Source organism: Vicia villosa, unplaced genomic scaffold (assembly GCF_029867415.1).
Source record: "Vicia villosa cultivar HV-30 ecotype Madison, WI unplaced genomic scaffold, Vvil1.0 ctg.001790F_1_1, whole genome shotgun sequence".
Classification (NCBI taxonomy): Eukaryota; Viridiplantae; Streptophyta; class Magnoliopsida; order Fabales; family Fabaceae; genus Vicia; species Vicia villosa.
The window spans coordinates 195,222-222,504 of NW_026705727.1; the positions used below are offsets into that span (position 1 = coordinate 195,222).

The 27,283-nt window shown below is 34.5% G+C and overlaps 2 protein-coding genes across 2 annotated transcripts; one reads left to right on the plus strand and one right to left on the minus strand.

The window, feature by feature from the left end:
• Nucleotides 1-13,429: 13,429 nt before the first annotated feature.
• On the plus strand, nt 13,430-20,663 carry LOC131636575 (ran-binding protein M homolog). The gene is made up of 10 exons (XM_058907183.1): nt 13,430-14,034; nt 14,748-14,894; nt 15,405-15,491; nt 16,191-16,236; nt 17,076-17,152; nt 17,401-17,563; nt 18,295-18,363; nt 18,835-18,894; nt 19,796-19,882; nt 20,178-20,663. Exons 1-10 carry the CDS (start codon nt 13,649-13,651, stop codon nt 20,451-20,453), a joined length of 1,398 nt encoding a protein of 465 aa, XP_058763166.1. The 5' UTR covers nt 13,430-13,648; the 3' UTR covers nt 20,454-20,663.
• A 211-nt stretch (nt 20,664-20,874) lies between these two features.
• LOC131636577 (NAD(P)H-quinone oxidoreductase subunit T, chloroplastic-like) lies at nt 20,875-21,826 on the minus strand. Its single transcript, XM_058907184.1, has 2 exons — nt 21,426-21,826; nt 20,875-21,336 (listed from the first exon to the last, which is right to left on the minus strand). The coding sequence occupies exons 1-2, from the start codon at nt 21,752-21,754 to the stop codon at nt 20,919-20,921; spliced, it is 747 nt and encodes a 248-aa protein (XP_058763167.1). The 5' UTR covers nt 21,755-21,826; the 3' UTR covers nt 20,875-20,918.
• Nucleotides 21,827-27,283: the final 5,457 nt, after the last annotated feature.

Here is a 27,283-nt window from a genome sequence, read left to right on the forward strand (position 1 = left end):
CATACCAAAGTATAGAGACAATATTAATTCCCTAAACCCCACATACAATTCATCATATCCCCATTTATAGAGCAAGAACCCCATCCTTACCTTGGATTGGCGGCTGCTTTACGACTTCCGGTCGAGATTCCCAACTGCCGGCTTCACATAATTCTTCAATTCCCTCCTTCCGTCAAAACCCACGTATCACCACCAATACCGTGTGCCTCCATGCTTTTCTCTCGTATTTCCTCTTTTCTTTCTTCTTTTCTGCCCCAGCATCCCAAAAACCTAACCTTTTTCTTATTTCTTACTTCATGAAAATAATAATAATAATACCATTATTATTATTATGCTATTTATCTTATTGGGCTTACCAAACAACACCTCTCAGTTACTCACACCAACCAAACCAACTCAGTTAAATAATTATTCCAATATAACAATATTATTTCTAATGTCATTTCTCCAATTAAACGGATTAATTAATCCAACTTTGTACTTAACAGCTCCAAATCGACATATTAATCCAATCACGCCTCTTAAAGTCATACTGATAAATCTCAACTTTGACAATATCTAATAATTAAATCCTTAATTAATTTAATTAACCAATTAATTAAGTTCGGGGCGTTACACAGAAGCCTGAGGAAAAAACTACACCAGGATCAATCTAAGAACAAAGACTCCTAACATATCATCCTCTAATAACCCAATAAGAAAACTAGGAGTGTAAATGTATTCAACAAAATTGCAATCTAGATTGCATCCTTCATTTGCCAACACATTTGCACACTTGTTAGCTTCTCGATAAGAGTGGTGAATTTGAACATCATCATGAAGCTCTAGCAGCCTTGTGATTTGCCTTAATAAAGCACAGTCTTCAAGGCTATTTGACGCGCGATTTTTAATAGCATCCATAACTACCACATAATCCACATTCACCTCTACCATCTTCTTCCCTAATCTGAGCGTATAATTGAGGCCTTTTAAAACACCCAACAATTCCGCTATAAAAGTATAGCACACGCCGATGTTTTTTGTAAAGCCACCCATTCAATCACCATTGACATCTCTGACGATACCGCCACACCCAAAGATTACCCTTTCCTTACTTGCTCCATCTGTGTTTAGCTTGACGTAGTTGATTTGAGAAGGCTGCCAACGAATCATAGTCCACGCCTTATCCACCTTAGTAGTAACTGCAACCTGAGCTTTTGCTATAGAATAATCTCTAACCAAATGTGAAATATGCTGCGCCGCATTTATATGGCGGAAAAAATCTTCATCATCCGTTTCTTTATTCCTACAAGTCCAAATACAATGGCAAGTTACTGGCCAGAAATCCCACCAGTTGGTAGCCTGTGTCGTTCGCTTCCAGATTAAGATTCACCCAGTCTTGTAATCCCACCTGCAAAAATTGACTAGTTATACCCGATGGGATTCTATTGGACCAAACTTGCATTGCATAGGGGCAATATTTGAACACATGTAATTCAATTTCCACATCCTCCCCACACGTTTGAAAAACATCTCCGCTGATTCCTATTTGGCTCATTCGGAGTTTTGTAATTGTAAGTAATCTATCTTGAGCCAACAGTCACGTAAAATATCAGATACGTTCTTGAACATTAAGCTTCCAAATATTCTTCAACAAAATGTATGTATTGTTGATATTAGCATAAAAAAGCATGTTGTAATTGGATTTGACAGAAAACTCGTCCACACTTGTTTCGAACGTTATAAACTCATCTTCCCCATACAAATCATTTGGAGGTGGATGGGCTTTGATTCTACTCTGAATGTCCATGGGCAGCAAACCTTGCAGTAACTGGAAATGCCACTCGCCATTGGAAGCCACAACGTCGCATAGTTTAGCTCCATGCAATTTAGTAGGAATCAGAATTTGAAGTTTTATTTTATATATTTATTTGTAAACATATGCAATATTTTTTTAAGTAAAATTTGTTAAAAATATGCTTTATAAAATATTGTTCTAAAAAATAAGTGAAAAATCTAATTGAAAGGTAAAAAAGCATATTAATCTATTAAATAATGGAATAAATAAATCGGCGGGCAAGTCCTCCACCTGTCACCTTGGCGGAACAGGCTAGATTGTTATGCCAATTTCCACTTGAAGGACTTACCTGTCCCACTCATTTTTTGACGGACTTAAGGCGGGCAGAGCGACCCATTTTGCCACCTCTACTCTCGTCCATATTGATGGAATATGGGGACAGGAGTTACAAGGGGTATTATTCTTAAACTTGGTCCATGTGTAGTATGGAAAGAGTAACAGGTTAACTAGAGATTTTTACCCAGCCACTTCCCCACTCATATATGACACCTCATAAATTTTCATAATGCCCAAATTATTTTTGTCAATTTTTTGTCAAAAAAGATCGAACAAAAAAGTTGGTATTGCATTCTGATCTGCTGTCGCGCGCGGATCAAAAACGAATATTTTGAAAATGTAATAAAGCGACAATGGCTCGAGTCATATCGCAAGGATTCTTGTTATAATCAACCAATCAAAATAGATTTGGGGGGGTTGGTTTATGGTTCAGGATCGATTTATGAAAAAAATAGCAAATAAGTGATTAAAACAGGTTAATCTACCGGTTCGATTTTCAACTTATCATCGGTCAATATAATTCCAATTCCCTTAATGATTTCAATTCCTATTCGATTGTAATGTTGAATAAACAAGCACAATTCATACTACAAGATTGTAAATTCCTAATTTTCGAATTAAGCAAAAGCATTAAAGTATTGTGAATTAAGCAAACACAATTGCGCAGATAAAGCAAACGCGATTAAATTATGGGAATAACAATCATCAAATCAAATCAATATTTATCCTATGTAACTTGAATTAAACAAACAAGACATAGAGCATGATATTGAAAGGAATGAGCAATTTAGTTGAAATTGATAAAAAACCTCAAAGTATTTGGAATTCGACTCCGGCAGATTTCACCTTCGGATTAGTTCTCCATTACACGATCATACAAAAGCTCCCAAAATATTTTTGTGAATAGTAAAACATGACAATGAACAGTGGCGGCCAGCCCTAGGTAAAAATGGGAGAAATAAGAATTCGGGTCATAACCCAACTGGATCAAACAAACATAACCCAGGCCCAAAACTAATGACCCAAAACTAAATAAAACTAATGTTGCAGCTTCAAGCGAAATTCTAGAAAATATGCGCTCCGAATCTAACTTTGACTCCAACACAAAAGTTGTAGCTCTTTCTCTTAGCTTTCCACCGATTATTAGAAGGCGTCAATCAGATTCACGGAGCTCCGGTTATGATTGTTTTAGTGCAGACTGCTAATGCTGAAAATAAAGTGCGAAAATGAAATTAAACCAAAAATGAACTAAATTAGAGAAACATTATAAAATATAAAAATAAGCAAAGAAAACCATAGAAATGCCTAAATGCAAACATAAAGAAAGTGCATCAAAATGCACTGATCATATTCTAAATTTTAGTATCCATTTTTATCGATTTAAAAAAAAAACTGGTGGGTGGAAAAACATATCGGTTTTACAAAAAAATACCATGTTGTATAGGATTTTTTCCAAAGCGTTGAAAATTTTGGTAATGTAAAATCACTGGTTTTTTACAAAAGCTTATACATTTACCAAAATTTTAGAAGGACTAGAAAAAATCTGATAATGTAGTTTTCAATGGTTGAGATTTTGCTGACAGTTTTGTACAGCTATGATTGCACTAACAGTTGTGTATGGTCTATAATGATTCCAAATTTGTATAAATAAGGATCATGTGTTGTTAAAAAACATCTTAAAATGTCTCACTATTCATTTTCATTTATGGCACTTGTGTACTTCTACGGGGTGAAACCTCCTGTTGATTTTTAGCTCCCGAAGGACACTACCTGTCTCGCTCTTCTGAGATCAAAATTGGATAATATGTTGTCTGACACCAAGAATAGAAAAGCGAGTAAGATCAATTTTTGTGTACCATAGATTGATACTGACAGGAAGGTGAAATTCAACTAAATTGAGTTAAAGACTGATGAAGATTTGAAGCCCGTGTGGAAAACATATCACCGTAGGCCAACAAAGGGACCGGTTGAGAATGATGCAACAATTTATGGATCTATTGGCGACATGATCAGGATGTTGAAACATCCAGAATCTTCTAGTAATTTCTAAGTTTTGTTATTTATTATTGTTTTGTTAAGTTGTGTAATTGTCTATGTTAAGTTATGTTAATTGTTACGTGTTAAGTTATGTTAATCCTGCAATAATGAAAGCGATAAAGTATTATCTAATAAACTGTATGATGCAAATGTCTTAGTATTAATATAAAAAATACAAATAATACAAATATAATAGTAATGTCTACCTAGGTCCCCCACGAGCTATGTGTGTTGCATGCGATGCCAAAGTAAAAACCTCACCATTTGGATATACCAAACCCATGAAGTTATCCATAATGACTGATATCATCTCCAGACATTGATGGTTAGCCACACCAGGTGGAGACGGTGGGCGTCATCAGAAGGTCCTATATCATCGGAAGGTCCAACACCATTTTCATGCTTAACTGGTGGGATGATGCAAGGGTGTGATATAATAAGGTACCACCCTAAATAATCATCCACACATTGTGCAGGGAACTGAACCTTCACTGCATGTTATACAATGGCACATGCAATGTTGATAACGTGGCACATAAACCATCTATCAATACCATTATATGGAACAACATGGGCTGGTTGTGGGATGTCCTAGACATACCCAAACTGGTGCAAACACCTCTTAAGTAACTATCTAGCCACTAAGGTCCATCCTAGATAACCAAAAAAAGGGAAGTATCATCAAACTTGCGATGCACTATATGGTCTACGTAGGGTGTCCAAATGACATCGTCTATGGTCCTCATATTAATCCTCTTCTTGTACTCCAGAAGACTTCCTAAGTGTGCATGGCCGACCTATCATTTATTGCTTGTGTGGATCCAAGAGTGGTAGGAATAACACGCTTCTCAAAAATGGACGAGAAATGCTTATATATCTCACATTGCACAAGAACATAAGCAAATCAACTAATATCATAAATAAAAACTAAATTATAAAGAAATATTTTTTTACCCTTGAAATAAACTCATATAACCAGCAAGCTCCCTGGTCTCAAAGACAGTCGCCTCTCCAAATGAAACATATAGAACAGTCAATGCAACACACCCCATGCCCAATAGACATGGTCAAAACTACTAAACAGTCATATGTTCCTCGCATCGATATATACATGAGACTTATCTGCTAAGATAGTACGTTCTACAAGATGTATCATGTATGTCCTAGAGTTAAGACAGGTGAAAGTTATAACGCCCATTTATTTAATTAATTATTTTATGGTGTGTTTGTGAATTATTTGGCATAATTATGGGATAATTTAGTATTATACTATGTTATTAATTAATTATTAGTAATAATACAATAAGGCTATTAGCATTTGGTCCTAAATTATAGTTAGTAGTAGTATTAGGGGGGGTGTGAGGTTAAGCCTGTAACACCTCGATATCCGCTGCACGCATCAACCGTGTCGGCCAACCGAGCATGTTACCGGCTTAATCAATAATCCCCCCTAGGTCCGCTTATCGGCTGCCCAGGAAATATTGTTTTTGCCTCCCGCAGGAATCGAACCATGTACCTAGGGGTTAAGTACATATTCATAGCAATTCCTGCTACCACTTGAGCTAGTAGCTCAAGTGGTAGCAGGAATTGCTATGAATATGTACTTAACCCCTAGGTACATGGTTCGATTCCTGCGGGAGGCAAAAACAATATTTCCTGGGCAGCCGATAAGCGGACCTAGGGGGGATTATTGATTAAGCCGGTAACATGTTCGGTTGGCCGACACGGTTGATGCGTGCAGCGGATATCGAGGTGTTACATTAAAAAAAAAAGAATTAGTCTGAAAGTGAAAACAAAATTTTAGGGACGAGGGCCTCGGGACTGGGATGTACGTCCCTTAGTATAGTGAAGTGGGGAAGGACCCCACATATTTTTGGGACGGTGAACACCATGTGGGGAGGGTTCCTGATGTTTTAATTACTTAATTATGTACTTGTTTTATTATCCCATTGGTAGTATAATTCTAGAACAATTAGAAACAAATTGTAGAACTTAGATAAATTGCCACTGTCACCATTAAACTAGTGGAAATAAGTAGCCGTAACAAAAACAAAATAAAAAAATATTAGTAGCAGGTTTGTAATGCTATCTATTAGGATAGGAGTATATCTATAAATGGACTTGCAGTTTTTAGCAAAAAAATGTCTAATAGCAGTACCAATTTGTTAGCAGTATATAACAGAGTAAACCTTAAATATAACAGTGCTTATATATTTGACAGTAAGGGGATGAATTGGTAGATGTAGCAGTACGTACCCCCATATTGTTAACAGTAGCCGAGCAACAATTAAATAGTAAACAGGAAATAAAGTGAATAGCAGACCGAGGCTAATTTTACCGAGTTGAATAAATTTAGGCGAATACGGAATCAATTCGGTAACCGTAAATTAGTGATATTTTAGGGACGTTTTCGGCGATGTTTTGGCTTGTTGCATATTTTGAGATATTGCGAATTTTGCGATGTTGCAGGAAAAAGTGATTAGTAATTATCAATAATGATTGATATATTTTGGCGACGTAGGCGAATGCCTTATGCGACGTTGTTTTGTGGTTGATTGTGGTTGTTGCATTCCATAGTGTCTCATAAATTGCATGTTGCAGCGACGACCTGGATTGGCAAAACAGCGACGAAGGCCTATGCCTGTTTTTTGATGCCTCGGTTATCTGGCAATTGGCGATGGGGGCTGAAGCCCTGGGTACCACATGCATGATGCATTAGTCGTGTCTCATTCATTTGCTTTACTGCGACGTTGTGCGTGATTATGTGATTTTGATATTTTGAATTGTTTGTGGTTGAAATTGAGACGTGAGATATATATTATGACTTGGACCGTAATATACTTTTTATCATGACTTTATTTATATTGTTTGATATCTCACCCTTTGCTTGTTTTTGCCGTTACCTTTATACTGGTAACGTGCAGGTGATGCTAGTGAGTGAAGGATTAGCTGTCGCGAGTTGAGTCGGTTGTCGCTCTGATACGTAGCACTCGGGGGGATAAAACGATTGTTTTTATTATTGTTTTAATTGCTGAATTTTATTTAGTTTTGATTTAAATTGTAACTTAAAGTTACCGTGCAAAGATGCTACGACTTAATTCGAATATTTGTGAAGTTTTATAAATTCCGCTGCGAAGTAATTTATTTGATGAAGTGTTTTTGAGGATTAAATTAATGTTATATATGTTCGCTTTTGTTTAAGTGCTATGTATCTACGTGGAGGCATAATTGCCGTATGTGAATTAAATGACGAATGTGACATCCTATTTCATCGTATGAAAATTTTAAAATACTCTAATTTTCTTTATAATTATCGGGTAGATTTGGGGTGTTACAAAGCCCATTAGTAATACTAGAGGTTAGTAAGAATAATAAAACAAAAGAAAATTTAGAAAAAAAAAGATTGGAATTTGGCAAGTGTGAAAGAACGTAGAAACAAAAGAGAAGAGAGAGCTAGGGCAATCCCATTAGAAGCTTAGGGCAACCTTCAATCCAAGGTAAGGGTGAGTTTCTTACATTATAAGGTTGTATGATAATAGCTTATGGCGGGTATTTGATTTCATGCTTGTATTATTATATCCATGTTTGTATAAAAAATTGAGTGTTTGGATGTGTTTGTGATTGATATGAATGATGCATGATTTGTTGTGCAATTGATGAAATTGGAGTGTGTGTTTGAGTAGTTACATGATACTGAAGTTAGACCTGAAAAATTATGACTTTAAACGATTTTTTGATATGTGAAAGTAGGATTTTTGGGGATAAAAATCGTAGCAGAAAAGTTGCAGATTTTTGGCGCTGCAACAGTGAAGTAACCAGTTACTTGATTATGGTAACCATTTACCTCGTGGAAAAATTATGTATTTTGGTATTTGAAAATTGAAGTAACCGGTTACTGGATTTGAGGTAACTGGTTACCTGGGACTTTTTTTGAAAAATAGGGCTACTGAAATTGAAGTAACCGGTTACTGGATTTGAGGTAAACGGTTACCTGGGACGTATTTTGGATAAATTGGGTAAGGTTACAGTTGAGTAACCGGTTACCAAATTTAAAGTAACATGTTACCCTGTAGCTGACAGTACTTTTGTAAAACTTTGAAAATTCGTAACTTTGCAGAAACAACCGAACACTGACGAGAATGCTAGATCTCGTAGTTTGGTGACTCTCCAGAGGGAGAATCCGCCTACCTTCAAGGGTGCGTATGATCCTGATGAAGCGTTACTTGGTTGAAGGAGATTGAGAGAATCATCCGTGTGATGGATTGCACTCCAGCACAGAAGGTTCGATATGGAACTCATATGCTAGCAGTCGAGGTTGATGAGTGGTGGCTAGAGAATCGCCAGAGATTGGAAACTGCAGGTGAAAAGATCACTTGGGTCGTGTTCCATAGAGAATTCATGAGGAAATATTATCCTGAAGATGTTCGGGTAAAGAAAGAAATTGAGTTTCTCGAACTAAAGCAGGGAAATAAGTCGGTTACTGAGTATGCTATGAAGTTTGTTGAGTTGGGCAAGTTTTATTTGCACTATAGTGAGGCGACTTCTGAATTTTCAAATTGCATCAAATTTTAGAATGGGTTGTGCTCAGAGATTAAGAAAGTAGTTGGATACCAGAAGATCCGTGTCTTTGTTGATATGGTTGATAGTTACTAGATTTATGAGGAGGATAACAATGATCATTACAAGATCATTAATGAGAAGAGGAGCAAGCACCAACAGAATCGTGGTAATCATCATCTCACCAAATGGTAGATGAAAGGAAAATGTCTTCGTATACCATCGCCTAACAAAAGATGACAATAATGCAAAGTCGAGCATAGTCAGCAAATAGTCCACCAATGAAAGGATACCGCAATTATCGACAGTCGACATAACCTCTTGTGGCATTGAGGCATCTAAGAACTTCTTCAGCTTCGTCCAATGGGTGGCACATTTAGTGGAAGTCGGTCGTGTAACAAACAAAGTAAAAAACATCAATTATTTTTAACGTATCATTAATAAATAAAATTAAGTTAAACATAACATATATATACCTCTCTGTGCCTTAATCTCAATGCCATATGATTGACAAATTCGATGAGCACAAAACGGTCACAAGACCCTCCAAGAAACCCTCAATCAATGTGTACATATGGCTGCCTCAAAGCTGGAGTAGACACCTCTGTATCAGCCGAATGTGTAACCTCCATATCACCCATAACCAACGCCTCTGTCTCAGGGTGATGTAGAGATGACTCCTCCAAGGGATATGGAGCACTTCTATCTCAGCCACCATCTACTTGTCATCTTAGGCCTCTATGTAACGCCCCAGACTGCTTTCGGGATTATTGACTGACCCCACAAAGCAACACAGGTCTTTTCAACATGATATATCCTCACTCAAACTCTTTCCAGGAAACTTCTTAAGAGGTCACCCATCCCAGAATTGATCCAAGTCAAGCACGCTTAACTATGCAGTTCTTATGGAACGAGCTACCAAAAAGAAGATGCATCTTGTTGGTATAGGTAGTACACATAAATCCTTATAAGCTTTCCTTCAACCATGCAGTCCCATACTTGCACAGCCTCAGGATCCCTCTCATTCCGGTGTGGCGACCACTCCTTGCCATATTCGGCCTCGAGTGTTACATGCGGTGCAACCACCCCTCGCCTTCTCCGGTCTCAAGTGTTACAAGCCCACCAACTTACGTATGGTTCGTCCTCGAACCACATCGTACTGAGAGAGATCTTACTCTGCTACCATTTGTAACGCCCCAGACTACTTTCGGGATTATCGACTGACCCCACAAACCAACACGGGTCTTTTTTGCACGATTTATCCTCACTCACACGCTTTCCAGGAAACTTCCCAGGAGGTCACCCATATGAGAATTGCTCCAAGTCAAGCACACGTAACTATGGAATTCTTATGGAACGAGCTACCAAAAAGAAGATGCATCTTGTTGGTATAGGTAGTACACATAAATTCTTATAAGCTTTCCTTCAACCATGTTGTCCTATACATGCACGACCCCAGGATCCCTCTCATTTCGATGTGGAGACCACTTCTTGTCATATTCAGCCTCGAGTGTTACATGTGGTGCAACCACCCCTCGCCTTCTTCAACTTCGGGTGTTACACTCTACATCAATAAGTTTTGTCTAAACATCGTCAATAGCCGCAACATCGTGCTCATCAATAACATCTCTAGTCCATCATCAGCTCTAGCTCGTCTACATGAGATACTGAAGGGTGCACGAGCCTGCTCAACCATCTGCCTCCTGTGAAAACTGGTCGGGGCTACTCTCTCCGCCCGCATATGCGAGTCCTTGTTGTTATTTATCGTTGCACGAGCCCTCGCTGCAACTCTGTCATGCTGCCTAGAAGCAATTGTCTTGTATGATCCTCTAGTTCTCACTGCAAATAAAAAAAGATGAAATGTAAATTACCAGGTTTTAAAAAAATTCAGAAATCAACATTGAAGGATAGAAAAACACTTAGAAAGAGGGGGTTTGAATAAGCGTGACTTTAAAAACTCTTAAGATAAAAACAATTGCACACTGATTTTTATCCTGGTTCGTTGTTAACGAAACTACTCCAGTCCACCCCCTTAGAGTGATTTACCTCACCTGAGGATTTAATCCACTAATCAATCTTGATTATAATGGTTTTCCACTTAAATACCTTCTAAGTCTTCTAGAGTATTCTGATCACAACCTGATCACTCTAGGAACACAATGCTTAGATACCCTCTAAGACTTCTAGAGAATCCGATCACAACTTAATCTCCTCTAGTTCTTTAAAAATGAATGTAAACAAATTCTTACAAGAGTTATACAATGCTTATTAATAAGTTATAATCACAACTGTGGTATTTCTCTTAAGTTTAAGCTTAATCTCACTAAGATATTACAACAGTAATGAAGTGAGGTTGAAGAAGAAGTTTTGAAAGCTTTTCACTTTGACAGCGTTTCTGTATGTTTGCGTAGAGTGTTGTATTTAGCTTCTCATCAGAACTTCTATTTGTAGGCGTTTTGAGAAGATGACCGTTGGGAGCATTTAATGCATTGCGTGATCCGTACAGCATTGCATTTAATGTTTCACTCTTTTGTCAACTACCTCGAGCCTTGCTTTTCCTGCTTTAACTGACTTTGCCTTTAATAGCTTCTAACGTTCCTTTTGTCAGTCAGCATAGCCTGCCATCTTGTACTTGCTTCTGATCTGATCTTTGTAGATACAACGTTTGAATATATCAGAGTCAAACAACGTGGTGCAGAGCATCTTCTTGTCTTCTGACTTTGAAGTGCTTCAAGCGTGATACCATGAGAATTTCAGTGCTTCTGCTTCTGATCTCAAGTTCTTCTGATGCTTCAATAGACCATGTTCTGATTTTGCTTGACCATATTCTGATGTCTTGCGAGAGCATGTTCTGATGTTGCATGCTGAACCTTCTGAGTCAGTGCTTCTTGCGCTGATTTTGTGCATACTCTTTATATATTTCCTGAAATAGAAATTGCATAGGATTAGAGTACCACATTGTCTTAAGCAAAATTCATATACATTGTTATCATCAAAACTAAGAATATTGATCAGAACAATTCTTGTTCTAACAAACATGGTTTTCTCTATTTTTTGAAATGCCTGGTTAACCATCTCAAAAATTTTTGTACCGTTTTTTTTTGAAAAGTTCGATATGCCTATATGCATTTTTACTAAATATTTTGAAAATTTCGAAAAAAATGCATGCAATTTTACCTAATTTTTCAAAATATATGGTAAAGCACATGCATTTTTATAGGAATTTTCAAAAAATCCAGTAAAGATGCATGAGAAACATGATTATGTACCAGACATTTAGAAAATGCCGGTAAAATCTATTTTTTGGAGGACATGAAAAGGGAGGGCTTCGGAAAACAATTTTTAAAATAAATATTAAGAAATTTTTAACATTTTTTGGAAAAAGATTATGTATAAAATGATAAAATAATGCTTGTCATTTATATATTTTTGATTTTTAAAATACTATTACAACAAAAATTATATTTGAACAATTTTTCATAATTCTTCAAATCCCTCCAAACCCCTATTTGAATACAAGTTTTTAACTCCCCAGATTATGGAGATTTTAGCTTTTGAATAAAAATAAACCTCCCAAAATCCCCCACCTAAATTCTTCTAATCTTTTTCCTCAATCATTTTTTTTTCAAATCCCTCCCCTCCAAACTTCCAAACAAAGCATTAACATCTTGTTGTTTGTCCATAGTAACGTGACACAATCCAAATTTCCACTTCTTAATTTTGATCCCTTTCAATTCACATCAAATGATGGCCAGGCCTGTGGATAGAGAGTTTTTTCTGAGAGAAATTTAGCTATTATAACATGTTGATTATCTTTAAATTCTTCCTTAATCTCACTTTTGTTCCAAGTATAAAATCCCCATCTTCTTCTTCTTCTTCTTCTTCTTTAACTTCAGATTCAACATTCTTGATATATGATGTTTTGATGTTCTTGATTTCTATTTGTAGGTTTTTATTTAGATTATTGATACTATCTACCAACAACATGATTGATTTCTATTTGTAGGTTTTTATTTAGATTATTGATACTATCTACCAACAACATGATTTTGGGAATGAACATGTTTGGAGGAAGTTGATTCATTGCCATGCCGTTGCTTGTGCTAACGGAATTAAAGACCACACTAGGATTGCTCGATTTATTTTAGGTTGCAGAAACCCCACACAAGAAAACATAACACATACAAAAAAGAAACTAGGAAAGAACGAAAAGCTCACCCAAGAAACAAATAACACAAACTAAAAAGGAAACCAAGAAAGAATGCAACTCAACAAAAAACCATAAATTAAATGATGAGACTAATTAAAAAACAGTCACACTTGTTATAGGTATAAGAGAAGAAACTTAGAAATTGCTAAAAATTATCCAAATATTCTTTGATACATCATAGAATTCTGGGAGAATTCTTGATTCTCTTCGAATATATGATACCCTAAAATTCAACTATGAAATATTAGTCTAATGTGTCTGACTCCGAAGATCATATAATTGATATAAAATATACACAAAATAAATATTTTAATGTCTGCAGCTTAAAATACACATATGATTTGATAATGTCATTTTTAATATTAGTCTTATAACACAACATTTATATAATTATTTAATATTTAATAGTATAATTTAATTAAATATATTTATAAAAAAGAATAGAGTAAATAAATAATTAAATTATAGCTGACGTGGACATGAGTTTAAGCTATACTTCACTGCGCCTGCGGTGGAGTTGTGAATCGTGATGGAAGAAATTACAAGTACACAGTAACTGCATCAAAAAACAAAAATTCCATTTCCATCCGAAACTCAAAGAATATCACAGTTCGTTCGTTCCAACCGAAAGAGCGTGCAGGGTTAGATTTGGAAAATTCCATCTCCACAACCGAATCTAACCATTCTCTCGATCACAAAATTAGGGTTTTGAACTTCTCGCGATTCGTGTGATGAAAGAAACCAACGGAAACAACAGTGTTGAAAAGCCAGATCAAGAACAAGATCTAGGTCTCTATTTCCTGGAGCTCTGTCGCCGGAAAGTGAAGGAGGAGTTGGAAGATTACGACGGCGATGATGAGAAGGAAGAATCTCCGACTGAGCTCAATACTTTGAACAGTTCCGGAGGTTTTGTTGTGGTGGCGACGGATAAGCTTTCGGTGAAGTATGTGAATGTGAATCTTCACGGTCATGATGTTGGTGTTATTCAAGCTAATAGAGTTGCTCCGATGAAGCGGATTGTTTACTATTTTGAGATTACTGTGAAGGATGCTGGTGTTAAAGGTCAGGTTTCGATTGGCTTTACGACGGAGAATTTCAAGATGCGGAGACAGCCTGGGTGAGCAACTCTCTTTTTGGAATTTTCATTTCTTGTTTTCATTTTCAATTGCAGAACTGGTATGTGTGAATCAATTGGATGAGGATATGTTTGCAGTGAACTTAATGTGTTCTTGCTATGTTTAGTACAATGAATCACGGACATGATACGGATACAATTCGAATCTGATACGGAGATACGATAGTAATTGAAAATCTAGGATATGATATGTTTAAGATATGTATATAAAGAAATTAAAATTAAACATTGGTTAAGTGATTCTCTAACAAAAAGTAATTGAGTTTGCAAAATTTGATGATAATAGGTAAAAGAATTATGACAAAAAGAAAAGATAGTTAAAATTGAGAGAATAGTAATTAAAGGAAAAGTTTGATTCTTGTAATAGAAAAAATGAACGTGATGAGGTAATTAAAGTTGAAAAAAGAAGAATTAAGGATGAGGAAGATTGATTCGTGTTATTGAAATATGAATAGTCATGAGATTAACTAGCCGTATCCGCAGCATATCGGAGACGTGTCGCTAGCATATTGTGCCGTATCGCCGCTGTATTGGGACGTCTCGATTTTTTTTTAGAGTATTGTTGTTGTTGTTGTGGAACATTGTTTGTGTGGATATTGTTTTTCTCAATGTTTTTGGCGATATTGTTAACGCGACTTGATTGGATGAGAATATGTTTTTAAATTTAGTTGTTGTTGTTGTGGTTGGGATGATAGGTGGGAGGCTAATAGCTGTGGATATCATGGGGATGATGGTCTCCTTTATCGTGGACAAGGCAAAGGGGAAAATTTTGGTCCAACCTATACCACTGGTGATATAGTTGGTGCTGGAATTAACTATGCTGCTCAGGAGTTTTTTTTCACGTAATATACTCATTCGTTTACTTTCTGCCTTGCATCCTTTTCAGAACCATTAGAGTCTGTAGATATAGTTTTAGAATAATGTTTTTCTTCCCCCTTTTATTTTCATTTTCTGATATTGTCACTTTTAATTGCAAAACTGTCCTATTGTTTTCATTTCCTTTCCTGTTTGTTTTCATTGTTTCCTGTTCATAATTCTGAGAACAGAGTTGAAATATAAATGAGGCATGAACAAAAAATAAAATGAAACAAGTTAACATCTGTATTTATTTCTAAAAGGGAAAACAGGAAATGAAGATGCAAATGTTTTCACAAATGTGAATGAGCTTTTAGTTTTTCATATGGTTGATTATACAAAATTGTGGATAGTCAGCATTTGCATATTAAAAATGCCTTCTTCAAAGCACTATCGACTTTATTCTTGATAATTGATCATTCTTTTTTACTTGTTTACACTTTTTTTCACATTTGTTTCCATGGCAAGATCTTTTTACTTCTTTTGTTTGATGTCAGTAAAAATGGGCGAGTTATTGGCACAGTTTACAAAGACATGAAGGGTCCACTTTTTCCAACTGTTGCTGTTCATAGCCAGAATGAAGAGTATGTTGTACTGCTTTTTTATTCTTGCCGTTTAGAGTGGCTGCATGCTTCTTTATCTGATTCATTATTTATGTTGCTGATATAAAGTTAGATCTCTATGTTCGGTTTATGCGTATGAAGGCAAGAGTAGCCGGTTGAATTAAATTACATCAGAACCCTGTCACTCAATTTTTACACTCAGACTGTGCTCGTAGTTTAACATATGCACACCAATTTTAATCATCATTCTCTTTTCTCATCTCATAAAGCTGAACAAGTGTGTGAATAACGTTTGACCATAAAATAAATGACATAACAGCTTAATTAGTGACGATGTTTTGGAGTTAGCTGTAGGCTAGCATAATATTGAATACAAGGAAATTTTGTGGATTTGATTATCATAATTGATGGGGGCGGGGTATTTATAGTAAGTGAAAAATATAGGGAGGGGACTGGGTAGTGTAATTTACTCCAATGCTTAATTTATCTGAGTATGATTCTTCTAGATTTGATTCCCATCTTTAGCATTTTTAATTATGTATTTTGAGACCAGGGATTTTCTTAATCATCTGCATACATTTTTGAATCCTTGATTATTTTCCCTTACTGCCATTTCAAAGGGTCTTCAAACATCACTTCTGTTTCAAATAGCATCTTCTTATGATCATTGGTTGATTTAGGTGTTTAATCTTTCACGAGTGTTTCACTTTCCTCTAACAGGGTACATGTCAACTTTGGTCAGAAACCATTTACCTTTGATCTAAAGGTATGAATATTTTTCTATATTCTGTTTATCCTTGTGTGTGTATGTGTATCCTATCATGCGCTGTAGCCATTGCAATTACAAGGAAAAATTATAACTTATTTGTTGAAGGGATCAAACCTTTAAGTTTACTTCCAACCTTGTGATTCAATATTGCAAAATTGTCTTTTAGCTAGCACCACAGTAAAGTATATTTTCGGCTGTTTTAACAATTGTCAGCTTATTTTATTGCAAAATCTAGATTCACTTTTATTTATATCATGTTTATAATGTTTCTTAATGTGGAGGATGATATTTTTTGTCATATAATAATTGACCAAGAATCTTATAGCTTATTCATCCAAAAGAAATAATCTTATAGTTTTTGGTTAGTTTTGGTTCAAGATTCAATGACAGGCCTTCATGTTTTTATTCATAATTTGACAACCATGCTGGGATGGATTAGAAATCTGTTTTTTCAGCTAGTTTTCTAGGGGCTGCTGTATTTTACACGATTTGATTTGTCTTTTTCTTATTAATTTTAATTTCCCTAAAATGAATAAATGCATGTAAGTTAAGTGTATATGTGAGAGGTTGTCCAGTAGCATAAGAGGCTATCCTCGGTAGGCCATGGGAGGATGGTATGTTGAGAATCTTGTCACCCATCCCATGAATCTAATCTAAGATAGTACTAGGGTTGGATTATAGATTCAATTATTTCAATGTGCTTTTTGACAGCCTCTATGATCAATGTCACAAAACCTTTTTGTTTTGCAATTCACAAATTTTATAAAGACTGTCCAATGTATTTCCCTTCAAGTCTTTATCATTGTTTCTCTTAATTATTTATCTTGTTCGATTAGGAGTTTGAAGCACAAGAAAGAATGAAGCAGCAAGTGAAAATAGAGGATATTCCTGTGGTACCAAATGCTAGTTATGGGTGAGAGAAAATTACACTCAAAACAACTTTTGTCATTGAACTGCGTTTTTTGTTACATTTTATTTCTGCTAGTTTTGTTACACAAGAAAGAATGTTGCATACTGTCATTTTTTGTGCTTTATGAAAGTTGAAATTAATCTATTTCACTTTGGCTGTGTGGCATGTATGACTTTTGTGGGAATTAATACTAATATATGAAAGTAATTAATATGTTCTAATATTTCTGAATTACCATTGCTTGTCACCAGAATTGTCCGTTCCTATCTGCTACACTATGGCTATGAAGATACATTGGATTCATTTGATTTGGCTAGTAGGAGTACTGTTCCTCCTATAAATATAGTGCAGGATAATGGTAATGATGACCAGGAAACAACATATGCATTGAATCACAGAAAGACTCTTCGGCAGGTACTTGTTTTGGTCACAGCTTTTGGGGTATCTATAATTAGGATAGAAACAAGGATACTGAAGTAAGGAATTAGACCTCAGATGAGCCTTATCCTGGTCTACATGTTGAATTGGAATGTTCTATTTCTGAGTTCAGTTACATGGAGCTGGAATGAAGAATTCTATTGTGTTCAATTCTTAGCTTAGACCCTAAGATTAACAATCTCTAGTACTGTAGTACCAAATATAAAAGTTAAAATCAATATTTCATATTTCTTTTTCATATAGTTTTGTTGCTTACTTTAAAATATATTGCCATCAGCATGCTACTACAACTGTTTTTCACTTGTCATGACTCCTTTTATTGTGACAATTGCCACTCTAAGGATCTTCTATTAAATTTGGAAATGTATGAGCTTTTGTGATGGTCAGTTTCTGAATGTCGCATTATAAATTAATAAGGGAGAAAGGGATTAAATGGTGTTTATATTCAAAAGTTGAAAATGCAGGCAAAAGAGTCCTCTTACAAGGGGAGTCCCCAATATATATTTTTTGAAGTGCCATTACTTGGTTAGTTAGAACCACTGAGTTAGTGTCAATATCCTATCAAGTGCCAATATATTGGTATTGATAGGCATTTAATTTTAGCTGTCCTTTGTTTTGTTTTTGTTAGTATGATATGCTTGCTGCATACAGTTGCTGATATACAGACTTACAATCTTATGTGGTTTATCTCTTTTCTTTCAATGAAGCTAATCAGGGGTGGGGAGATTGATGATGCATTTGGTAAATTGCGTGAATGGTATCCCCAGATTGCTGAGGTGGGTACTCTTAGATTATAATGGCTGTCTTCTAAGTTGTCTGTATCCTGGCTCTAAATTTTACTGATTAAAATTGCAACTAAATCCACCACGGGGCATAATATGATCTTTAACTTGTACTTTTGAAATTGCTTTAAGAAAAGTCCTGATAGCAGGAATGTTTTGTAGTGATTGTAGCTGGAAATGCTTTGCTGCACTTAAAATTGTTAATTGTTGTGTTCTGTTTTACCCTCTGATGGCCACTCTTCCTTCTTTTATGGAGTTTAAGGAATAATCACATCTGTCTATAATGGCAATGTACACGGCCATGTTCAATAAGACTTCATGTTAAAATACTTTGATTCTCCAATGATGTAATATATCAAATTATGTATGAAATGCGTTGTCATGGTTTGATGTTTCTCCTTTGTAAGAATCTCATCTCTCTATATTTACCCCATGAGTAATAACTAGCAATTTTGTCTACTGCAGGACAATACATCAGCTATGTGTTTTCTGCTTCATTGCCAAAAATTTATCGAACTAGTTCGGGTATATCCTTTTCAGTTTTTAGTTTGTAATTATTGGAATCATGTTTTCTATTCTTGTACAGCATTTGTATACCTGCAATTAATGTTCCTTTATATCTTTCAATATTTCTTTGTTCTCATTTGATATTAAATGATTAGTAAAATATGGATTTCGGCTGTTAGCTTGATTGACATCATTATATTTTCTTTTGTTAGCTGTTACAACAACCAAGCCTTATCCCACTAAGTGGGGTCGGCTAAATGGATCAAATTACACCATAATGTTCTATTCATAACCATGTTTCTATCCAATTCATTAATCTCAAGATCTTTTTAAATGATTCCTTATAGAGTTTTTCTTGGTCTTCCTCTTTTTTAGTTGTTTGACTCCTCTCCATCTAATCTACTCTCCTTACAACAAAATCTACCGGTCTTTTCTCTACATACCCAAACCGGCTAAGCTTATTTTCTACCATCTTTTCCACTATATATGCTACCCTAACTCTCTAGTATTGTGATTTCTAATCTTATCTCGTTTAGTCTTACCACACATCCAACACAACATCCTCATTTCTGCTACACTTTATCTTGTGTTGACTCTTAATTGCGAAACATCCTGTCCCGAACAACATTGCAGGTCTTACCGTTCGAAAAATTTTTCCGTTAGCTTGGGTGGTATTTTTGTGCCATAAAATCCCGGAAGCCTTCCTCCATTTCAACTATCCAGCTTGAATTTGATATTTTACATCCCCTTATATTTATCCATCATTTTGTATTACGGACCTTTTGACTCGTGCTATGATATGATCTGCAACTTTCAACTCTTTTGTTAGATGTTACTCATTTAAAATTTAAAATGCGACCTTGTGTTTGTCTAGCTTTTATGTAGAAATTTTGAGCCATATTGCTGCATGTGATATTAGGTTGGAGCACTGGAGGAGGCTGTCAAATATGGAAGAATAGAATTGTCAAGTTTTTTTGGGTCGCCTGTCTTTGAGGATTTAGTTCAGGTGGGTTTTCTTACAGATAACTGGTACAGTTATTGATACCGCTAATATCCCCGGCCTAGTCCCATAACTCATAACAGGTGTTCTAATCTGCTGTTTGAAGCATATAATAGTCATTCTAATAGCTTTCTCGCAAGAGAAGTCAAGAAAAACATGTGCAATTTCATCTCCCTTCATTACTATGAGTTGAGATTGGCCCGAAATCATATCATAGTTCTTGTCTGTTTCCTGTTTGTCTATTCATTGCACGGCATTACTATTTAAATTTAACTCAAGATTCTTCTCTTTACTATATTAGGAATGTGTTGCTTTGCTGGCCTACGAACGGCCATCGGAATCTGCTGTTGGTTATCTTCTAAAAGACTCACAGCGCGAAATCGTAGCAGACACAGTAAATGCAATGATATTGTCTACAAATCCCAACCTGAAAGAAGCAAAAAATTGCTTGCACTCCCATCTTGAGAGGTTACTTAGGCAGCTCACTGCGAGTTGCTTAGAGAGACGATCATTAAGTGGAAATCAAGGAGAAGCTTTTCAACTTCAAAGAGTTCTTATCAGTGGTAAAAGAAGCTAGTGCTATATTTCTATTGATCTTCCAACTATGCTGTTCATATCAACCCTTGTTTGGTTTTATAACAATGTCGAATGATCAAAATTGATTTTAGGGTATAATGTGTTGTCTCCATCTATGTACATGTTGATTTTCATTTTAGGGAGAGGGTGAGTTGTGTATATGCATGTAAGCTTGTAACCTTTTCATAATCAAAACGATGGAAATTAGTAATTGAACCTTTTCATTTTTTCAACAACCAAACCTTCTTCCATTAAGTGTGGACGTGGCATGAACCAACTTTTGTCATAATTTATTGTATAAAGTAGATAAACATGTATTAGCAGTAAAAATGATTTGTTCTGTGGGCCATTCTTAAATATAATTATATAGCATAATATATACAATATTCCAGCTGATCAAAACAAAATATACAATCTCCAGATACAGATACAGATTCTAATTGGTTGGCTAATTATCAGCAATGTATTAATATTCTTTAAAGAAAACTACATAAGTGAGACAACATATTGAGAAAATAATGATAAAAACATCAATAGTGATAGCAGAAACAGCTTGATCACTAAGCTTCATATTCTTTCCACCAAGGCGATCAACCATGTCTGGAACAGGTTTATAATTCCTCAGTGCTACCTCATAAGGATCCTCGAAGTTAATTTTCAACTTCTCTTCTTGGCGACTTGCTACCTCTTGAGCCAGTGTCCAGTCATAAAATCTCCTACTTTCGTCATCGCTGAGAACATTGTAAACTTCTCTTAGTTTCATGAACTTTTCTGAGGCAGTCTTTAGAGGGAGTGAAGTTGTGTCAGGATGATACTCTTTTGATAGTTTTCTGAAAGCTACTTTGACTTCTTCTAGATCAGAATCTGGCGATATTCCTAAGAATCTGCTTGTTTTCATCATAGTTATCTCATGAAACAAATTCATTCTAAAAAAAACTGTTAAAAAGGAACATGAAAAACATAAAAGACTTACTCATAATGAGAACCTTGAAAATTGAGCAAATCAGCAAAGTCTTCACCCAAAAGCTTCTTAGGTTTCACATCTGCATTAGTTTGTTGCTGTTTTGTGCTACCTCCAATCCAACCTTCATCTTCATTCTCCCAATGGATTCTTGTGTCAGTTCCAGGTGGTGCTTTTTTGGGTCTCTGAGAGTCGTCCTTAGAAGCATGAACTTGTAAAATTGTGTAAGATTTTGTGGTTATCATTGTCCTAAAAAACCTTACTCCTTTTATTGTTTTTGTGTTTCCAAAGATTGGATTGAATAATAGAATCTGTGGAGAAGGTGTAGCTGTGGAAGCCATGAGAGTGGAGCAAGAAAGAATGTTTAGATTTTGGGAATGCTACGATACAATACATACCCCACGTTTTTGTCTCTTCTTTTTTGTGGTTCTCAATAAATTTGGAACATCCACTTTGTAATATTAGTTTTGAATAAAGATTGTTTTAACTATATTTCAATATAATAATGGGCTTTAATTAAAAAGCCTAACCCAAAAAATATAATTATATAACCAACAATTCACAGCCAATTTAACTCAATTAATAAATATCAATCTAGCTATCTACCCACTCATCATAATATAAATTTTTGTTGATAAATAATAAAGTTAAAATAATAATTTATCATATTTTTAATTAAATAATCAACTAATTTATATGAATTTAAATACGAGTAAATATGAAAATTGATCAATTTTTTTATAGAAAAATAGATTTTTCTGCACGAATTGTATATGTAAATTTGTTTAAATAATACCAATAAATTATAAATTTTAAAGGCAATAGGTGAACAATTTTTTTTATTATAAACAAGTTAAGTTGAATTGAGTTCTCACGGCTCACCCAAAAATAGATAAATTAAATTTGCAAAAATATATGCGATTAAATCAGAGTAAATGAGTTTGCATAAATGAAACCATTTTTTTAATCAATATAATACTTTGATTAATACAAAATACAAGGATCACTAAGGATCCAACCACAACAAATAAACTATAGATTGAGGGGGAATTCTATATTATGTCGTCATCAATCTAGCAATATATTCTCTTATCTTAGGATTGTTCCACCCCTATATACACTAAAGTATTTATGATTTTCTCCTCTATCTTTATATTAAGTACATTGTTCCCATAATTTTTGTCATTTCTATATTATTTCTATATTTTCACGCCCTGTATACTATTTCTGCTGCAACAGATTTGAGTAATTAGACTTTTCAACCTTTGTCTTTGCTATTTAGTTGTAATCCACTTCAATTCTTCATTCCATTCATCTCGTTCAACCTTCGGACATAAGCAACACCTATCATTGTCAATCATACCGAATTTATGGAGCCTTTCTTCAGTAGCTAGCCTATCATGACAATCTAACCACAATATAAACAAAGCTCTCCTACGTGCCAGATTACTATTGAAGATCTTCCTCCAATTCATAGTCTGGTACTCTTCTTCAGTGTCGTGTACATTTTCTTTGTGTCAAAATTTTTTTAGGCTGCATACTGCTCCAGCCTTGAATTTTTTGGACCTTATCCCTCTGATTGAGAATTTCCCTAAGGATCCATGAGCAGTTGTTTTTAAATCTGCACTGACATCAATTGTCCACCCTTGATGTAATAGCTATGAATCTATTTTATCCACAGGCTATCAACCTTACAGTTTAAGTTCCACAACAATTTCATCATGTTTGCTTTGCTCTATTTCAAGCAATGTAATGTTCGTTCTTCCCTAAGATTTTGGGGCACAAATTTGTTTTTAGGAAATTAGGGATTTCTTACTTATTTCATTTCCACCAGTCCACAAGAAAGATCTCCAAACAACATCAAATTTACGGAGTACCTTCTTTAGAACAGGGAAACATTGTATCTAATAATTTGTGATAGCAAAAGTTAGACTTTTGATGAGTTGGATTCTTCTTGTATAGCTAAGCAGTTTAACACTCCCGTGTTTTATTCTTACTACACTTTTGTCAATCAAGCTCAAATGATAGTGAATAGATAGTTTTCTGCTAGTCAGAGTCACACCAAGATATTTGAAAGGGAGAGAACTTTTTTAAAAGATGTAAACTCCTTGATTTCTCCTATAGTATGGTTTGTCACCCCCGCTAAAATAGGCTCTACATTTGTTTGGATTCGCTCCGTCGCCTCTTCATTTTTCTTTTTTTACCGGTAGGTGAGTTAGTTTTTTAACATATAATATGGTGTATAAATGTATGAGTTCACTCCTTTTGACCAATAAATAAATTGGAAATGATGTAAACTAATAACATATTTTTTTTAGCTAAAAATTCAAGTGAAATAAAACATGAAATACCAACATCTCAATTAGATAGACATTACTGTACTTACACCTTACACTCAAACTGCTCAACATTAACAAAATATTATTAAAACAAAACTAAAAAATATAATAATTTGGGGACTAGGAAAACTCCATGGTAAAAAAACCTCGGTAAAAAAAAAATTAAAGTGCAATTTGAATACAAAAACAATCATTACATAAATCTAAATTTAGGACGTAGGGAGAAACACGGTTCGATCCCCCGCAACTGCGATCAGGAGGGGGATGAAACCACTTGATGTCAGAACTCGCCCCCGAACCGGACTAAACCAGTGTATTGCGGAACGCACTAAGGTTTTAGGCTCTCACCCTCTAATGTGACTCCTCCGTCCTACCCCGTTTTTTACGCGGACTTTGACGGGTATGAACATTAACATAATTTTTTACATTTTAGGCTTAAAAAATGCAGTGCCCGCGGGTTTAGCCCGCCTACGCCCTCACTTTTTTGCGGGACGGACCAAGGTTTTAAGTCCGCACCCTCAACTATGTCTGCCCCATCTCGTCCCGTTTTCTTGCGGTCTTTTGCAGAACCGACTTAAATGAGACGAACATGCCCGTTTGCTGCATGTCTTAAGGGTCCCTCTTACAATGCCACCAAATCCAAATATTGCTTTTAATCTTAAAATAAATGGGAGAGTGCCAATTAACTTGAACGAACCGAAGAGCTCTAATATGAAAAGATTCAACCATGAAGTTATAAACAGAAGATGAAGTAGTTTCCAGAGTTAGATTTCAAGTTAGAGAAACATTTGTAATAACTATATTTATGACATTTATATTCAATACATATACTACAACATACTTATTGAAATTTAAAAGAGTGATTCTGTATGTGAATAGTCATTCACATCCGATACATGTTTCAAGTAGCAGTACAAATAGGAGTTCCATCATATTTGTAAATTGTACAACCAGTTGATGCAAGACAACAGTTGCATACTGGAGTGAGGTGTTGATTTCCTGAAGAAGGGCAAGTCATGTATGAACGATCATCATAGCAAAATTGGGGGCATATTTTAGCATCAACAGTTTTCAGATTGTCTCCCAAAAGAATTGCACCTGAATCACAAACACAAAAGTTAGTTATATAAAGATACAATAATTTACTAAAATAACTTAAAAGATGAAAGAAAAAAAAAAAAAGAAACAGAAATTTTATGTTAAAAGAAAGAGAGTTTGTGGGTTCAAAATTTACCACAGACGAAAAGTAGAAGGATAGTGCTAATCTTTAAAGCCATGTTTCATTGCAAAATTGGTGAAACTCATGTCTCATATTTATAGTGCAAAAAGCAAAAAAAAGTCTCATATCTATAGCATAAACAAATAATATATTTTGAAAAGAATAGTACTACTACAATAATATAATTTTTTTATGGATAAGAAAAAGTCCAAACAATATACTACACATATAAAATCCCTCTGTCTCAAAAAAACTGAATTAATTGATAAATATACACAAATTTTAAAAAAATATAAATAAAAACGAAAACAATTTTTATTAATATATATATATATATATATATATATATATATATATATATTTAATCGAAAGTGATAAAATTAATATTAATTAGGAAATTAAAAAAGATATAATTTATTTTTTAATTCAACAATTAATTTCTAATACATTTAAAAACTAAATTTTCTTTTATAAATTAGATTGGATGATTCTTCCTTTTATTTTTACATGTTATATTTTAATTTATACGTAAGAATTAATAAATTTTATTAATTTTAATACTATTATTATTTTTTAATACTTTAGATAATTTTTTGAAAATTTTATTATTTTATATTCTTACGATAAATAATTCGAATAGAGTAAAAACAACGTTTTTTTAATATATAATAATGTATTGAGTTTTAGAAACAACAAATAATTAAGAATAAAAAATTTATGCAACTATGACTTGTAGAAAAAAATAGAAAAATAATAAAAGTACTTCAATAAAAAAATTTATATTTCTTGTATATATTGAATGTATATAAATTAGTGAACTATAGAGGCGATAATAAAGCTATTATAGTAATTAGAGGCAGTAGAGTATTGGCAATGAGAAACTCTAAAGTCTAAACTAATTAATCCAGCGGATATACCAACGTCATAATTAAAGAGTTCCTTATCCAATCGTTCACCCTTAGCATTAACACTCTTTCAAAAGTCAAATTAAAACATACTATGCTTTCAAATGGAGTACTTTGTTTATTTTTTTAGTCAATGAACAATAATAGTATTTGTATACGTAAACATAAAAGTCAAATTAAAGCCCTCACGCATAAGTTTATTGTAAGAGAGGATTCCTGGATTGGTTTGAGATTAATTTCACAATTCAACCAAGGAGACTTCTTTTATACAAATTCAAACAAGGACTTTAATTACAGAATTCCTCGCTATATATTACTGCGACAACGTGTAGGTATTATTTTAGGGATAAATTTAAATATAACTTTTTAGGCGTGATTTTTATTATTTTTTATTAAAATTATAATAATTGTAAGTTTTTTATAATCCATGGATTAAAGCAAGCTCCAAAAATTGGTATGAACATTTAACTGAGTTGTTGGTCAACAATAGATACAAAAGATGTGGAATAGATAAAACTCTCTTTGTGAAGAGATAGAAAAAAACTCATCATAACACAAATATATGTTTATGATATTGTATTTGGTGGAATGTCAGACGAGATGGTGGAGCATTAATTTTGTCTAATAAATGAAGTCTAAATGTGAGACGAGTCTTGTAGGGGAACTCGCCTATTTTCTTGGTCTTCAAGTTAAGCAGACGGAAGACAATATTTTTGTATCTCTAAGCAAGTATGCTAAGAGTATAGTGAAAAAGTTTGGATATGACAATGCAAGCCACAAAAGAACTTTTGCTGTTACCCATGTGAAAGTGACCAAAGATGAGAATGGAGTTGATGTATATCAAAGTTTATACAAAAAGCATGATTGGGAGTTTACTCTATCTTATAATAAGTAGACCTGGCATCACATTTTTTGTAGGGGTTTGTGCTAGATATCAAGGTAAATCCAATATTAGTCATCTTACTCAAGTAAAGAGAATCTTGAGGTATATCAATGGGAAATATGACTATGGTATACTCTATTCACATGACACTAACTAAATACTAGTAGGGTATTGTGATGTTGATTTGGCTGAAAGTGAGATAGAAAGAGCACATCTAGTATATGTTTCTTCCTTAGCAACAAATTAATATCTTTGATCAACAAGAATCAAAATTGTGTCTCATTGTCTACAAATGAAGCTGAATATATTGCTGCAAGGAGCAGTTGCACAAAATTGCTCTAGATGAAACAAATGCTGAAGGAGTATAATGTGGGACAAGATATCATTATTCTGTGACAACTTAAGTGATATTAATATTTCAAAAAATATTTTTCAACACTGTAGAGGCAAACATATTGACATAAGGCTGTACCGCGCGGAAGCGGGCCCCTAGAGCTTAATGAGGGTCAATCGCTTTTGGGAAC

Excerpts from the sequence above, each read along its gene's own strand:
- LOC131636575 (XM_058907183.1), top strand. The coding sequence starts at position 13,649 with ATGAAAGAAACCAACGGAAACAACAGTGTTGAAAAGCCAGATCAAGAA. Across the intron at positions 14,895-15,404 it reads GCTCAGGAGTTTTTTTTCAC|TAAAAATGGGCGAGTTATTG; the intron begins GTAATATACTCA and ends GTTTGATGTCAG. Across the intron at positions 15,492-16,190 it reads GTTCATAGCCAGAATGAAGA|GGTACATGTCAACTTTGGTC; the intron begins GTATGTTGTACT and ends TTCCTCTAACAG.
- LOC131636577 (XM_058907184.1), bottom strand. The coding sequence starts at position 21,754 with ATGGCTTCCACAGCTACACCTTCTCCACAGATTCTATTATTCAATCCA. Across the intron at positions 21,337-21,425 it reads TTTCAAGGTTCTCATTATGA|ATTCTTAGGAATATCGCCAG; the intron begins GTAAGTCTTTTA and ends GAAAACAAGCAG.